Source organism: Eublepharis macularius, chromosome 5, assembly GCF_028583425.1.
Source record: "Eublepharis macularius isolate TG4126 chromosome 5, MPM_Emac_v1.0, whole genome shotgun sequence".
NCBI lineage: Eukaryota > Metazoa > Chordata > Lepidosauria > Squamata > Eublepharidae > Eublepharis > Eublepharis macularius.
This window is the reverse complement of record NC_072794.1, coordinates 66,857,631-66,875,696: the sequence shown is the minus strand read 5'-3', so window position 1 is coordinate 66,875,696 and position 18,066 is coordinate 66,857,631. Positions and strand designations below refer to the sequence as shown.

General features: G+C 37.8%; 1 protein-coding gene across 1 annotated transcript in view; it reads left to right on the top strand.

The window, feature by feature from the left end:
* MIGA1 (mitoguardin 1) overlaps nucleotides 1-18,066 on the top strand; it is a 77,089-nt gene that overhangs the window by 38,381 nt on the left and 20,642 nt on the right. The window contains exons 8-10 of the mRNA XM_054982027.1: nucleotides 10,581-10,681; nucleotides 12,971-13,089; nucleotides 13,405-13,477. Of these exons, the coding sequence (XP_054838002.1) occupies nucleotides 10,581-10,681; nucleotides 12,971-13,089; nucleotides 13,405-13,477 (293 nt within the window). The remainder of the gene's footprint in view (nucleotides 1-10,580; nucleotides 10,682-12,970; nucleotides 13,090-13,404; nucleotides 13,478-18,066) is intronic.

Below are 18,066 nucleotides of genomic sequence, written 5' to 3'. Positions count from 1 at the left end.
TTCAAGCCATGTAGTTAATTCTTCTAAAGCCATGGGCTTCAGTCATACTTAAAAGTCATAGGCATTAGTCATGTACTTAAAGATAAGCTCATGAATTGAGGCTTGAAAGATGATGCATCTGCCTCTCCTAGCATGTTAACTTGGAAAGTGGAGTTGTGTCCTACACGTCCTGTGAATGCTTTTCTTTGTAGGTGGAGAAAAGGTCACACAATAATTTAAAAGTCTGCAAAGAATGACATTTTCTTCCTTTTTCTTCCTTTTTATTTTTACAGCAAGGTTGTTTTCCTATCAAATGAATTTTGCTCCTGAAATTTTTACCAGCTGTCAAACGGAATTGATCTGAGCAGACAAAGCAATAATGATATTTCTAAAGCTGTATATGGGTTGCAGTTCAGCATTCCATTTTTCCTATATGCTTTTAGATTTGTTGTATGATGTTTGATTATATTGTGTTAAAATTCCGTGGGAAACTGTTTTTGCAATTTGCAAGTTCTTGAAGAAAGGAAAAGGGCTATTCTGTAAGATGATATGCTCTTCCCCTGGATGGGTAGAAGGTGGAGATTTTCCCTCTCCCAGATCAGGTCTGTCTTTTTGACCAGGGGGAGAGATAGGCCCTTACAGCAAAGACTTTTCACTGCTTCAGCCTGTTTTTATTGTCTTCCTTTCTTGCCTCCCCTTGCCTCTGCAGATGTCAAAGGTCTAATGATATTTATTTGCTTAAAAGAACTACAGTACTATGTAGACCTCAGAGAAATCTCTCCAAAATGCCCAGTATACGCACAGTACTAGATTAATTATATCTTTAGTTGAGTTTTGTCTACATATGCAGAGTATAGGTCTACCAGAATTCTACTGCACAAGTAAGGGACCTGCAAATACTTGTGGGGGGGAGAGGTTTGAATCTCATTTCTCAATTCCCTCTCTCTTCCTTTTCATCTTTGCCTCCCCCCCATAGTTCCTGTAATCTCTCCCATTTCCTTCTCTTCCACCCACCCATTTTGTTGTTGTTTCTTCTTCTCCTTCTCCTCCCCACCCATATTTCTCTTCCCTTCCCCCCCTTCAGCTTTCCCTTTGCTTCTCTCCCCTCTAACTTTACCTCCTGTCCCTCCTATGTTTTGTGTTCTTTAGACTCCCCCCCCCCCAATCTTCCTTGCATTGACACTAACTAAGCAATGTTGGTTAGAGATTGCCTAGAATGTAGGTTGCCTTTTAGCTCAACAGGTTCTTGGAAGAGACTGATTTTCTGTACCCGTTTCAAAGCAGCTTGAGGCAAGGATTTGGAAGAGAGACTTCTGTGGTCACCTTGTCTGATGACCTCGACTGAGAACTAGACAATAGAAATGGGACCCTGCTCATCCTGTAGAAAGGTGGCTAATAAATAAATTAATAAACAACCTCCATATAGTCACAGAGACCTTACAATATAGTCTTATGAGATCTCAGCAGCATTCTTGCCATAATAACTTTACACTCTGACTTTTTTCAGTGGGTCTTCTGTTGCTGCCTAATTTTGCGTATTTCTTTGAAATTTGCAATATAACTGGTCAAGTTCAGCTTCATACTCTCTTTTCAGTATTGATCATGAAGTGCCTTTGAGCCCTCCTTTCCCCTGCCGTGTCAAGCCTCCACCCACACATCTTCCTCCCATTTCTGGGTCATGGGGCTTAGAAATCCCCTTGCTGGTCTTCCCAAGTCACTTGCACACAGTTGCCTTCTTAAACAAGGTGAGGGCACAATGAGGGGACATTCTGTTCCATGTCTGGCTGAAGACATGGCTTCCATCTCTTCTAATCACTGCTCTCTGACCAGAGCTCCCATGTTAGCATGAGACTGCCTGCTATTGTGTGTCCTCTTGGTGGCAGGACACTTACAGAACCATGTGACTAGAGGTTTCTAGGAGCTTCTGGGCTCCTAGAAGGCATATGGTATGCTTGCTTGTCGTCACTAGCTGCCCCTTGCACAGTTATATATAATTCCCATTTACATAGGTCCCACTGTACAGTTTTTCTAGCATAATATCCATGTGTAGGCTTGGAGACTTAACGTTAATAAGAGAGTGAGGTCATATTAAGATTCTAGTAAATCATCTGGCAGTCATGTGTTAATAAATCCCTAATGGGCAACCCAAATTTTGAAATACGCAGCACTGGACTCCAGAGATTATGTTGCTAGGGTTCTCAAATAGATCTGATTCTCTGGTTTCTGTCTGTCAGTGTAATTGGTCCAGAGGAAATAAGGATGTAATGATGCTGAAAATCAGCTCAATTGATCCTAAAAGTTATGGAGCTATGTGTTAGTCTTAAAAACCAGTTTTTAAGGTATATGCTGAATTCTATTTAAGTTCATTAAGGGATAATTAGCTATAAATTTCAGGTATTTGATTCACCACTAAGAGTGATGGTCTTTGTACAAACAGGAGCTATTGCCAACTGACCTCAAATGAGGCAGGCAAGTAACAAGCGTCTCCTTGTGAGTTTAATGAAATGTAGCTGTGAGAGGCTGAAAGATGAAAGGATAAAGTGAGTGCTTGATCCTTTCTCCTCCAGCAGTTTCTGCAATTACCTCTCCCACCCCACTCACATGAAAAAAGCCTATACTGGCAAAGTGGGTGCAACTTACATTTTAACCTGCTTAGTCTCACTTCTTAGTCTCTGACCTCGGCTTTGATCATTTTTCCCAGTCTCTCCAACAGTTGCTTAGCACTTCCCTACAGCCAGCCTAGCTTTCTGCTTGCCTCAGCAGCTGCTGCACTAATATTCAACATGTAGTCACTTTCCCACTTTCACCTATCTTTTACGGAATCTTCATTAACATTCTATGAGTTCACAAGCAGCCAGTTGGAAGGAAAGTCTTGCAAACAAGAGGAAACTTTTTTACAAGATCAAATTTGTAATAAGCAATAGCAGCACTTTTTTGTTGTTGATTTTATGTTGCAGCTCTGTGTTCATTTGCAGATGCAGTAAAGTGAATTCTTAATGGAGCTAGACTAAACAAATGTGCACATTTATTTACTTCAGAACTTGTCTTTCGCCTGAAGCTGATAATGAATGAAGTGTTTGTTTATTCAGGTGCTAATCCTTCAGTAACATATTAAAATGAGTGTAATTGTTCCTCCTCTTCCCACTTCTGTAGTTAGGACACATGTTAAAGAAGAAAGATTTAACACATGTTAAATAAGGTAACCATTATGCTGCCTGAATTAGATGATACACTGAACCACTGTAAATTAATGGAGAACCTGGGGACAATCCTAAACAGAGTTACACCCTTCTAAACTCCTATCACTCTACTGAGTGAAGTAGAAGAGATGCTTAACTTTGAAGAAGGCTTCTGAGGCTAGAGAATGGCTCCTTGGAAGATGGTTGGATCCAGCTTACTGACTTTAATTAGAGTTGCTAGGTCCCCTTACCTTCCCGGTGGGAGAAGGGACCTGGCACTCACCTTTTCTTTGCTTCTTGAACTTCATTGTGCAGGCCCGGAAACCCACTCAAGCTTCACAGCAGGCTGATTTGAGCCTAAATCAGCCTGCTGCAAAGCACGGGAGTATTCTCAAGGCAGCACAATGACATCACTCCCCCCACAAGCCAGGTGAGGGGGGGCGGAGGGTCGCAGTGAGGGATCTCTGCCCCCAGTGGGGGACCTAGGATCCCTAACTGAACATAGAAGAGTATAACTGTCTTTAGGCTTATTCTGTTAACCATGTGTCTGCTTTCTTTTACCATGCAACAAATTTTGCTGTTGCTTTCAAAGTCACCTTGGAGAGACAAGGAAAGTTATCATTGGGAAATCACAATTGACAGTTGTAAACTAGCAATCATTGCTGCTCTTCAAGGGATTACAAACTTAGTGGATACACTTGTAGTGTACATGTGGTTGTCTTAGCTATGGGGGGAATGGGGCAGCTGCCCTGAGCCCCACAGAGACTACTCTGTTGGTCAGCAGGAAAGAAAATAAATTTTAAAATAACCATTGGCACAATGGCATTACATCACTTCCAAAGTTTTACCATAGAGCTTCCTGTGATTCCTAGAGCAGAGTAACATCATTTCCTGGTTTTATCTCTTCCCCAGGGTCCCACCAATTGCCAGTCCCTCAGTTTGTGGGTGCCTGACTACCATGCAGCTCTCTTGGTTGCCGCTGCCTTCTCTGCTGCAGTCATGACTCGAGATACAATGGCAAGGGACAAAGGCTGGGGGCCCTTGACTGCTGTGTAGCTGCCCTACCCTTGGCATGTGGCAACTTGTTGAGGGAAGTGACAGAATGAGTGCTGTGCAGGTTGTCCTCTCCCTCTATGTCTCAGTCCTGTCTCAGTGATGGCAGAGAGGGCCTGTGCCTGAACAGCCAGCTGCCCTCACTGGCTAGCCAGCTGGCACTCCAGGCGGTAGCTGCATGGGGTAAACATAGTATGCACGCATGAGTGTGTCACATGCTCATTTTTCTTGCCCGAAGCTCCATTCAGTAGCCGCCCTCATACTGCATCCTGCCGACCATGGCACCACCATTGCAGCAAACAACTCACAGGTTGTGATAGTGGGAATAAAAAGGGTATGGGAGGGACCATCCTTTTGCCCAGGGCCCCGGAATCATTAAAATCTCCCCTGGTAGTGTATTGCATACTTACTATTCCTCAAACTAATGACAAGTGTCATGGGATTCTAGCACTTCTCATTCATTCTTTTGATTATTGCTTTGTTTGTTGGCTTCTAAATAAACTGAATGTAAGGTGTGTTTCTAATGCTGTTTGCTAGCTTTATAGATATTCTGGATGAATATTTGTCAGAGATGCTTTAGACTCATCCTGCATTGGGCAGGAGGTTCTACTAGAAGGTTTGTATGGCCCCTTCCAACTCTGTGATGATGAATCTGAGCACTACTGCTGTTGAATTTATCAATATTTATACATTTTTATTTGCATTCAACATTTTCTGAAAATTTCTTCTCAACAATTGCTCTTGCAGAACTTGGAGATTTGACACAAGTGGGGGAGGCTTTCAGAAAGCAGTCTGTTGTTCTCTGTGAGTATCTGCTGAGAAGAAATCAAGGCTGGATTCACATGTTGCAGGAAACGCCTCCTTCTGCAGGTGAAGCAGAATTTTTGAAGCTTTGACAAGTACTCTAATTTACATCTGGATGCAGGTACATAGTAAAATTAGAGGGTATTTCTTATCTGCAAACTGAGATTCCCTTGAGTGAGAATCTTGATTTGTGAAGAAGGAACAAACTCCAATTTGAACAGGCACCTGCATTCAAACATGACAGCAAATTGGAGTCTGAGTCAAAACTTCCAAAAACAAGATGGGTAGCCATGTTAGTCTTTCTGTAGCAGTACAAAAGAGCAAGAGTTCAGTAGCACCTGTAAGACTAACAAAAATTGTGGTAGGGTTTGAGCTTTCATGAGTCACAGCTCAGTAACTCAAGAAAGCTCATACCCTACCACAAATTTTGTTAGTCTTATAGGTGCTACTGGACTCTTGCTCTTTTCTACAGCTTTCAAAAACAAGAAACTTTAAAATGTGCTCCACACATGAGGAGAAGAAAAGATGAGCGTGGCCACAAGGTGCTTTGGTGCCTATCATGGCGAAACAGCAAGTGTTGATGGTTTGCTACAATTAAATACTTTGATTGCTTCTCTTCAGGTGCCTGTTTAGAGGAAGGAACGCAGCAAAATAAAACATGTTCCCAGTCCTGCCTAGCATTATGTTTCTATGAATCATCTGTATGGAATTTCTTGTTCAACTGCTTCTTATCAGATACAGGGAAGAAAAATGCAAATTATTAGGCCTTAATTTTTCCTTTTCACTGTATTCCTTCCTTCAAGTTTCATCAAGTAGACTATGATTTATGAAAAAGGGAAATTGAAATTATTGTGGCTGGCCTTCATTGAGTCAGTGCAACAAAGCTGGTTGAACTTACTAAATTCTGTTCCTTCTTTGTGGTGTGAATTTGTTTTCAGTCAGTTGAAACAGGTAAATAACATGGTTTCTACGCACTGGGATAGAGACAACTGGAACAGAAATGTTCAAGAACATAGAAAGATGGTGGATTCCCACTTCGTTTTTCCTTTCAGGGAGCCCCAACACTTCACTTTGGTCCAGGAGGTGGCAGACATTGGGCAATGTGTGCTTTCAGCATAGTCTGGAAAAGACTGGGAATGGCCTGGCATAGTGCCCAGAGTGATCCAATGCCAAAGAGCAGGCTGGCTGTTGGAAACAGGTGGGCTGGAAACTGTGATCTCTCTGGCTGTTTTGATTGCAGAAAAGATTATGAAGAGAAGAACAGTTTGTTCAGATGTTATAAAGGTGCTTTTCTATAGAAAGTGATGCTATCCTTGAGTGGTGTGCAAGTAGCAGAAGGCTTTCCTTAAATAAATGTATTTCCTGATAATGTTCTTGTGTTACCTGTCAGATTAACAGTGTATTGAGTATGCTCTTCTTTATTATCTCTGCCCATCATAAATGCTGGAACCAGCTATGAAAGTTATACAGGAGAGTCATCCCAGTTTGTGGCTCTATGACCCAAAGTTTGTTTGTGCTTTAAAACAAGCATTGAGTGGAATTTGAGTTCAGTGAAATATGGCGTACTTTTAATAGAAATGAAGCCAAGGAAGCTCTTGGAATACTCAGAATTATATTCATCTGGTGATAATGCCTTGACTAGGTTTGTGTGTAGCTACTTGTCTAATTTAACATCTGTTTCAGGAACACAGCCTTGATCTTTTTTTTAAAAAACCCGTTCATTGGTTATCTTCCTCTCTCTTTGGAGATGCATGCAAGGATAAAGTAATTTTTAGCCCTCAGAAACCATTAAGTGTGTCATTTACTACTTGTATAAACAGTCAGCTGTTCGTTTTCAATAGGAATTGGGAAGGGAAAATACACTTATTTTTTAAGGCTTGCTCCTATAATCACTTTTTCTCATATGTTAGAGCTTTTTTTTGTACGTTCTATTTTTCAATAATTACTGATATTTATTTATCAATCAGATACATGTTAAATATACACCCAGTGGCTCTCTCCATGTTGAAATGAAAAGCATTTCATTGTTTTATTATTTTACAATTGTCTTAAATAGACTTCATTTCAAGGATGCTGCTTTAGAAAATCAACCATCTGAGTAGAAGAGGGTAAAGAACTATGGCTTCTAAAATAAGTGTGCTGAAAAGCATATAAAGTAACTAGCATTTCAAGCTGTAAGGCCCAGAGCTGCATGAGAATCTGGGATTGGCTGCTGAGGGCAGCTGGGTGGATCAGGCAGCTGTGCATTCCTTGTATTTTCATTGTGCTGGCGTCTCCTATCTAAAGCTGTCCTAAACATTTGTATTATATTGTAGTGTGTGTGTGTGCGTGCGCGCACACAGCGCGCATAGAAAGGTATTAAATTATTCTTTCACAAAGAGTTTTCTCCACAGTCCTCGACGCTGTGAGTTTGGCTAAAGGTTCTATTGTAGTCTTAGAGTTTATAGTCATAGATGCTTAAAAAAATGTTAGCCTTGCCTTTATTTCCCACCTCTTTAAAGGTTCTCTGGTTTGAACAGTGCTAAAACCGTGTCATGCATTTAGTCAGCTAGCTTCTCTAGCCTTCTTGAATGTTTCTACCTTAAGTGGCCAATTTACATAGACTTCTAATTTTAAATTGATTAAAATATTCAAAATTATATCTGTTTCAGAAAATGAAGAACAGAAACAAGAATATAATTAAAGGCTGTATGCTAGAAATGAGCATACAGTCTCTCTTTGGCTGATGTTTACAGTCTTTTCTTGAAGATCCTCACATCAGTACTTGGAATGTTGAGCTCTTTCTCAGTTACCCTGTCTAGTCACTCATGATATATGCTTGTGTGAATATGGCTCTATCTTCCTTGAATAGCGTGCATTCCCATGACAATGGCTTTAGAACAAGAATGTGGAAAAACTACCTATCTTTTGCAGCCTCTCACTTTCTTTCCTTAGAGTTGTGGAATGCTGGCAAAGGCCCAGACTAATATTTCCAGGAGTGATTCCCATTAAATGCACCCCAGGATCCTAAAAATACAAATCAAAAGAATGATCTACATGTGGCTTTTTGATTGGGTGCTGAAGTGCTACAGCAGTCATTGAAGACAGTAAGGGAATATACAGATGGAATTAAAATTAGTAAAGAGATGGTACTTTGTTGGCTCTAATTGTATGCAGTGCAGTGTTTTCTGTGGAAAAAGAAACAGGCTAATGAAAACAGAGTTTTTGTGGCAAAAGGTAGGCTGGTATGATTACAGGCTTCTAGCTGTAGCTGGATCATCTCTGAGTGTCATTTTTGTGGGTGAGCAGTAGTCTCAGGTTTCCCCCCCCCTGGTCTTTATTTTGAGACTGCCTCCAGCTAGTGTGATTGAATAAGACGTGGTTCCTTTAGTCTCTTCAATCTCTGACTCTTGTTCTCAGGCAGTTGTTTTTGCTCCTCCCTGATTCAGGTTAGATGTACAGCTAGAGGGAAAGCAGACTTCATCATCACTGAGCACTTGTCTTTTAGCTTGTTTAATTAAAATATTAATGTGAGTGTGCTAGACTAGAAGAATTCAGCAAAATAAAATGGAAGCCCAGTGACACTTTCAGGACTAACAAAATTTATTCTAGCATGTCATAAGAAGGTACCGTGCCACTGACAGTTCTGTTACCACAGAATACTGGTGACAGTTCCAAAAAAGCAGCTGGTTTAGTTTGGTTGCTGGAGGCTTGCTTAGAGGAGCCAATGATGGTTTTAGGAAGGAAGGTGACACAAATCATAATATATATAGTTAGATGCATTATTTGACTGTAAGTGTCCTTTTTGTGACTTGCCCATCTTACATCATATTAAATTAAGCCAGCGCCTAAGTTGCATTAAACTCTTGGGGATATGTTCATGTTAATTTGTCTTGATTTTGTTTTCAGTCTCCCAATTCTTCTTGTCAATTCCTCTATGCCCCTGTAGGAATTCTTCCAATCCCTATGGTCTTTCTAGAGCATCACCTGTCACTCCAGGTCAAGTGGTTGTTCCCTGTGACATCATCTCTAAGTAACATTCTGTGATCTTTACCATAGAGATTGTAGGGAATTTCTATAGTATCACCACCAATGCGGTCCCATTTTTCCACCGGTCTGAGGTCAAGGAAAGGAGGTTACCTGCTGCCATCAAGCATATGGCAACTCTTTGAAAAAGTGAATACTGGCAAGTTGGCAACAACTAATATGCTTTAATGCCAAGTTTTGACACGGGAATTGAATCTGTTTGTGAAACCAAGTGATGTGTATGCTAAATTTTGGGGTATCCTTGGGAATGGAGTGGGATTCATCTCAACAGGCTGCAGCATGGAAGGCAACAAAGACATCTTCTGCAAACTCCACTCCATTTGCAGCTGGTTAGATCTAAGCCATAACAATTTTGAGGAATAATTTTACATTTTGTTTCATAATTGTGTGAAAAATACTAATTAATTCTTAAGCACTCAGCTGAAGATTTGCTTGTACAACAGTATTTGAGTCCAGTGGCACTTTGGAGACCAACAAGATTTTCAGGGTGTAAACTTTCAAGAGTCAAAGCTCCCTTCTTCAGATGATTGCTCATAGCTAAAGAAGGGAGCATTGACTTTTGAAAGCTTACACCCTGAAAATCTTGTTGGTTTTTAAGGTGCCCCTGGACTCAAATCCTGGACTCATATCCTGCAGACGAACACAGCTACCTGCCTGAAACTATCAGTTGCTTGTGAATTGCAATCAATTTAGGTCCAGTTCAGTTTCCCAAATACATGATGAATGAATATATTTATTTTAACTAGTTTACTGTTAAAGCTTTATGTTATTACTGTAAACTCTAAATGGTATTTTTTTCTTTTTAGAAGTTTTGAGTTTTGTTCCAATAAAATTTGGAATGTTGGTATCCAAATTAAGATTATTTGAAATTATTTAATGCTCAAATTCAAAATGTAATATTAGTTATAAACATTTCACACAAGTTGTATCCAATGGTTATCTTTTGTCAGCAGAAGGCAATTCCTGTGGTAGAGAAGGGGGCATGATTTTCACATCGTCTCCCCTTCTGCTGTAGACCTGCACTTTGGAATGGATTCTGTCAGACAGACCTGTTCCTTCAAGGGGGTGGTTGACTTTCCTGCTATTCCTGTCTCCTGGTAACATGATTTTTGTGGACATTCTTTGGGGGGAAGGATCACCTGGAATAAAACATTTCATACCTGAGACCTTGAGATAGGGCAGGAAATAATAAGGAACCAGTGTGGTATAGTGAGTAGAGTGTTGGACAAGGATCTGGGAGCCCCATGTTCAAACCCGCACTCTGTTGTGGAAGCTTTCTAGGTAACCTTTGACCTCTCTCTCTCAGTCTAACCTTCCTCACAGAGTTGTTGTTGGGATGCTTAAAGGGAGAGCTGACTATAAATCAAATAAATAAATGGAGGAGTGGAGAATGATGCTGTAAGCCACTTTGGCTCTCCGTTGGGAAGAAAAACATGGTATAAATATCTAAACAAATTAATACAATTCATTAGTCACTATTAACTGGGATTATGTAGAATATGCAAAAGATGTTGTAATGGACTTTTTCTCCTTTTTAAGATAAAGACACAGATATCACTGTGAAGGATAATACAGATGAATTCAGTCTGCGTGATACGTTAAGTATCGCCTCTACAGATTCATTTGTTTCAGCTGCAGAGGTATGTTGTAGCAGTGCTTACTGTTTTATTACGTAGCTGCTGTACCTTTGAGGACTTGACTTTTCTTCCACTGATAGGTTAATCAGTGGTCTGTACTAGACAACAGTAATTTCTCTTAGAACAGAATGTCCAAGAGAAATGCATGCAAGGTCACAGAGTATGTGGATTTGCTACAGCTTTCTGGTGTATTTGTGTGATATATACATATGTAAAAAGACACGTATGTGGTGTCTGTGTGTGAGAAAGATCTTATGAAATACTACATCTAATTTTTTTTCATGTAATTGTGCAGTGTCTGGAGACTGAATGAGAAATTATGATCATTTTCATAATCTCTTCCCCTTTGTGCTGAATTTAATGATGTTGGTGGTGTTACCTAAAATAAATCAGTCTTTTAAGACATAATACAATATTTGGAGATCCTGAAGCATTGCCATACTGAAATTTGTGGCCCCTAAATAATTAAATGGAGTATTCTCAAATCCAGGACAGCTTTGTATTACCGCTTGTATATGAGCTATTATGCCACATAGAACAATAATGTCAAAGCCTGGATTTATTTGCTGGTGGTTATGAAGAGAGAGATGTTGTAGAAGATGAGATAACTATTTTGTTTCTTGGACAAAAGTAGTAAACCCTTTTTGCTTTGCAGAAATCTGTCAGATAAGCTTAGCCTAAGAGATCAACGTACTTCGTGATATGAGGACAGATTTTGGAGTGATCACTGTGTTATCTGACTCTGGTCAATCAGATAAATAATCAAAGGTTTTAGCAGCATAAGGCAGCTCCCATGTTTCCCTACAACTGAAACAATTAATACACTTTTCCTTTTGGACTGCTTATCCCAGGAACACACTGCTCTGCACATTTAAGCAAATAGCCCCCAAAAGAGACCAGGTGAGCTATCTCTAGAAAGCCAAGGAAGCCCTTTTTTTTGTTTCTTTAAGAACAAGACTATTTTTATTGGGGGAGAGTTCTCAAATCCTTTGATTCTGAAGACATTCAAACATCACAATTCTAAATGTCTTTACTGGGGAAAAAGTTAGCTTTGTAAGAAAATTGCAGGTAGGTATATTTAGGACTGCAGGCAGTGTATTCAGTATAGATTATGGAAAGACACCTCTCTATGTATCAGATGAGTATGTTTTGCTCCACAGTAAATTAATTTTGAGTTGCTACATTTTTCCTTTCCCCCAAATCATGGATTCCCCTTTAACATGTGAGAGTGCCAGAAGGGTATTCGTATCCAATGTCATGAGAATCGGCTTTTTAAAAAAAAAAATGACGAGAAATAGAACTTATATGTTTAGACTATTTGATGTGAACTTTGGAAGAACACTGAAGTGACACAGAGTACAAACTCTTTTAGAAAACACTGAACTGCCAGGAGTTGATCTCCATGAGATGCTGTTTTTGAAGTGTCCTTAGACGGTCAGCACTGGCTTGACTATGATTGCTTTAGCCCTGTTCATATCTTTCTGTGTATCTCGTAACCACACAGTATGTGGCTGAAAAGCATTGGAATTGTGTGAATGTTAAGTAATTTCTATCATAGAAAACTTGAATTTTCTTTTGATGTCCAGAAACTTAATTATCCTGCCTTAAAATTGTGTAGATCTGTTCTTATTTAATTATTTAATCTGTTCTTAAAGCCACCCATACCCACTGGTAAAATATAATTAGAAGATTGCTTATTACCTCCCCTTCCTTGTACATCTTGGCTTTTCTGGTATGTGCCTTAAAAGCAGTTGTGCGTTCATCAGAGCTCAGCTGTTGTTGCACACTGTTAATATGATGCAACAGCTAATGAAGACTTTTTTAGGATTCTATTATTACTCAGTCTTTCTCGTGTTCTGTGTAGCATAATACAGATTTTAGTTGTAAGCAGGAGATGGATTAAGTGTATAATAATATAATTGTGCAAGATAGAACACTAAATGGGATAGTGTTTAACCAGCAGTTTTATAATGCACCCCCTGGGTAATAATCATGAATTACATGAATGCTGGCTAATATATTCCCACTTCTATGGGCTATGATTCAGTGCCAAACCCATGTCCTACTCTTCTGTCTGTTGAAGTTCTCTATCAAAGCATTAATAGAATAATATTCTGAATATACTATAGTTTTTGTTTTACATTTTTTCTTTCACATTTTTCTTGATTTTAAATCTTAAATGATATTAAAAAGAAGATACCTTTCAAAGTAATACCACACCACTGCTCACTTATGACATTTGTAAAAATCTTTTAGGGAATTAGCTAATAAATCTTGAACAAACTGTTCTAGCTTGCAGAGCACAAAGAAAGCCGAAATGCCTACCATCTGGATTCCCTTTGCCACTGCCCATTATATGAAGAAGCAATGCAGTTGGCAGAAGAAGGCAAGATTTATTCTCGAGTCCTAAGGTACTAGATATTGTGTTCTTTTTGCGGAGTCTTTTTGGACTGTGTTTTATTGTTTTACTTTTTTATACAGTTTTACGTTATATTTTATAGTATTTTATGGTATTTATATATTGCTGTAATTATGATGTTGTGACATGCCCTGAGCCTGCTTGTGGGAAGGGCAGGATATAAATCCAATATTTAAATAAAATAAATATAAATATATAATACTAACTATTCAGTTTCTAAAATTCAGCCTGCATATAGCACTTCTAGATTTGCTTGTTCTAAGATGTCAGACTGCCTCTGTTTCAAATCTTTATTCCATGTGCATAGGACTGAAATGTTGGAGTGTCTAGGGGACAGCGATTTTCTTGCTAAGCTCCATTGTATCCGGCAAGCTTTTCAGGTAATGTTTAGTTGTCAGAGGGTATGTTGTTCTTTTATGTTACTTGACCTCTGTACAACATAAAGGGAATAGTTAAACATTACTGACTTATACTGTGTTGCAAAGTGTGTTTGGTAACTAACTAATCCAGCTGCTCAAACAAGTAGTTTCTTCAGGGATAGCAGTATTTTTATGTAGGGCATTGAATAAACACACAATCCAAGAGGTTAGCTTTAGGATTGTCTTGTATGCACTAAATATCATAGAAAGAATATATATATATATATATATATATATATATATATATATATATATATATATATATATATATATATATATACAGGAAAAGGAAAGAGGGGAAAGAACAATAATATAGAGCACAAACATAGGAAGAAGTCAATTCAGCATAAGGAGTTAGAGGGGTATAACTGGTAAACACTTGACTGGACTGAATTCTAAGAAATTAGGGAAGGTTTATCGTGTAGAAAATAAGAGAAATCTTGCAACTTTAATTTCTATATATCGACCTAAGGAGAGTAATTTAAATATAGACATTAAGAAATAACATAGTAAATAAGATTATTGTGATATTAAAACAACTATATTGATAATTATATTGTTAAACCTAGTTGAGAACTATAAGCAGAAGTTACAAGATTGGAATACTGATGGTTTGATAAGTTTGATGTTATAACCATACAATTCACTCAAAAAAAAAAAAGAAAGAAAGAAAAAGGAAAAGAAAGAAAGAAACAGTGAACCAGATACTATCATTTTTATTTTTATTTTTTTTCTTTCTCTTGCTGTCTTTTAATCAAAAGTGCTGGTATAGAGATGAACAATCGCATATAGTTGTACGGACTCGATTTAGACTAGGATTGTAGATTAATCAACAGTTAAGATATATAGTGAATTCGGAATAAATACAGGTGGAGAAAAAGGAAAAAAAAAGGCACAAGTAATTGTTATAATCAAAACAGACAATGAGCTCTAAAATCAAAGTTTTAACTTTCAATGTTAGAGGATTAGGTAATCCAATTAAAAGAAAGAGAGTGATATCGAACTTAGCCCAAACCAGACCTCAAATTATATTTCTGCAGGAAACCCATCTACGACATAATAATGCAGATTCGCTAAAAGCTAGGTGGCTGCAAACCCAGTATCACGCAACTGGAAACTCCAAATCAAGAGGAGTAGCCATCCTAATTGCAAAGGACCTACAATTTCAACAAACAAAAACATTTAAGGATAAAAAAGGCAGATTTATCTTCGTTAAAGGGAAAGTAGGGGAGCACACGCTCACACTAGCCTCAGTATATGCTCCAAACGCAAACCAATTAGAATTTATAGAGGAAGTAATACAAAAATTGATTTCATTTCAGGAAGGATATTTGATAATTGGAGGAGACCTAAATTACATAATAAATCATCAACTGGACAAATCAAATTTTAACAAAGTACACACATCAAAAAAATCCAAAATAACAAAACTAGCAGCCATACTACAGAAATACCACTTAATTGACACATGGAGACATTATCACGAGGGAGAAAAGGATTACACATACTTCTCACAAAGACATAATACATACACAAGAATTGATTATCTTCTTAGCTCTAATGACATAATTGATAAAATAGAGAAAACAGAAATAGGAAGTAACACAATCTCAGACCATGCTTGGGTATCCATGACACTTAATCTCAGTGCTAAAACACAAAGCAGTACTCAATGGCACTTACCGAAACATTTATTATACAATCAATATGCAATTAAAGAAATTGGCAAAATAATTGAAACAGCTATTACAGACAACTTCTCAAAAGACATTGGGATACACATATTTTGGGATACGATAAAAACAGTGACCAGAGGACATTTAATAGCCCTTACTGCTAAAATCAACAAAGAAAAATTGAAACAAAAATGTGAGTTAATAAGCAATATAAAAGCACTAGAAAATAAACATAAATTAACAGGCAGTAAAAAAATATACAGGGATCTCTTAACACAAAGGAAATTATTAGAAACCTTGGACAGTCATACGATATACAAAAATCTGATTGCTATCAAACAATCACATTGGACCAATACACCTAAAACTTTACGCATTCTGGCAAATAAAGTAAAACAAAAGAGAATACAAAACACAGTCAACAGAATTCATAACAGTAAAAATATAATGCAATACAAACCAGAATCAATCCTTAAAGTCTTTAAAGACTTTTACACTCAACTATACTCATCAAAAAATCCGGACCAAACTAAAATATCCCACTTTTTAAACTCACTAAAACACTTTAAGAAATTAGAGGAAAAACACCGAACATTTCTAGAAAAACCCATCACTATCCAAGAAACAATGGATGCAATAAAAGCAGCTAAAAATAATAAAGCCACAGGGCCGGACGGATACCCGGCAGAATTTTATAAAAAGTTTACGAGCTTGTTAGCAACACATCTAACTGATCTAGCCAACTCGATTCTGGAAAAGGGAGTAATGCCACCCACATGGGAGAGAGCCGACATCATAGTGATCCATAAACAGGGAAAAGATCCCCTAAAAGCAGCATCCTACCGCCCTATTTCATTACTCAACCACGATTATAAAATTTTTGCTTCTATTATGGTAAATCGACTAAATACATTCATTTCTAACTACATTCATACAGACCAATCAGGATTTATACCAAAAAGAGACATTACAGATAACATTTATAAATCATTAACCTTAATAGACCATTGCACCCAAAACAATACGGAAGCCATCTTTTTATCACTAGACGTCGAAAAAGCTTTCGATTCGGTAGAAATATCATACCTACTAAAAACACTGAGGCATATGGAATTTGGAGAAAAATTCTTAAACACAATTGAAGCTATATACCACCAACCTATAGCAAACATCAAAGTAAACGCTACATACTCAGAAAATATTAACGTTAAAAGAGGTACAAGACAAGGTTGCCCTCTATCCCCTCTCCTATTTGCAATCGCCCTAGAACCCTTTGCGATTGCCCTTAGAGAACATAAACAGATAAAGGGAATAAACGTTAACTCCACAGAATTTAAAATTAGCTTGTTCGCGGACGATATGATGATTTATTTGACCAAACCATTAAGTTCACTGTCCCATCTTTCATCTCTACTTACAAAATTTGGTGCAATATCAGGACTATTAATTAACCAAACAAAATCTTACTATCTTGCCATCAACACCCATAATAAAACGGTCCAACAAATTAGTACAATATATAGCTTTCAATGGTCCCCATCTAATCTTACATACCTAGGAGTTGAAATCACCCCCAACCTGAAAGACCTTATAAAATTGAATCACCTCAAATTGATAAACCAAATTAAATTAGATATTATCAAATGGAATAAATTAAAGCTCACGTGGTATGACAGATTTCATTTAATAAAAGCTTTTATATTACCAAAATTTATTTTTATGTTTAGAGCGATCCCCCTTACTATAAATAGATCACAAATAGCTCAATGGCAAATATTAATTAATAAATTTCTATGGCAAAACAAGCACCCGAGAATCGCATTCACTACTATGAGGAGGAAATCAGCAAATGGTGGTTTTAATTATCCAGATTTATACCTATATCAATCAGCGACACGATTGGCTAATCTCTTGCAAATGACTTCAAACTCCCCTCAGCCAGATTGGGTTATGATCATACAACCATCTTCAAAATTCAGTGACATAACAGACATAATTTGGAACAAACCAAGTAATAGGCCACAAAGCATCAAAAAAAGCTTCCTGATACCATCTATCTTAAAGACATGGGACCAAATCAGGATCAAAATTGTTCCTAGAATATCTAGATTCTCTACGTTCCTAAATCAAGAATGGTTTTTACCAGAGTGGGATCGATCACTTATCCTATCATTACATCAAGCAAAAATAACTAGACTAGTTGACATATCCACAAAATTAGGTCTCCTGGAGAAAGTAGATATAGAGAATAAATTAGAACAAAAACTACATTGGTTTAATTACTTACAACTCTCACACATGGCAGAAAAAATAAGGCTAAGGAACATCATGAAAGAACCTCTGACAGAATTTGAACAATTTCTAGACTCACCAGTACAACAAAAAAAAGGCATGATAGCTAAACTATATAACCTTCTGCTAAACATCACTGAGAACAAGCAGCTAAGTTGTCAATCTAGTTGGGGTAAGGACTGTGCAATTGAACAGTCCCCAGAGATTTGGAAAAAAATATGGACATCTGGAATATTCACCTCGAAAGTCAACATAACTAAATTACAAACGTTTAAAGTGATTCACAGATGGTATCTAACACCCAAAAAATTAGCACATATATCAGCTAGATCATCCCCAAAATGTTGGAAAAATTGTGGCGGGGAGGGAACCTTCGCCCACTGTTGGTGGGAATGTAAAGGAATTAGACGATTTTGGGAAGAGATATTAATGAAAATTAAAGATATCACAAATCACGACCTCCCCTTTGACCCAAAAATGATTTTTTTAGACTTGTGGGAAAACTCACACGTCCCCAAAATCAGAAAGGAGCTCATTGCCTCTTTTTTTGTAGCAGCTAAGAGTGCCATAGCGACAGTATGG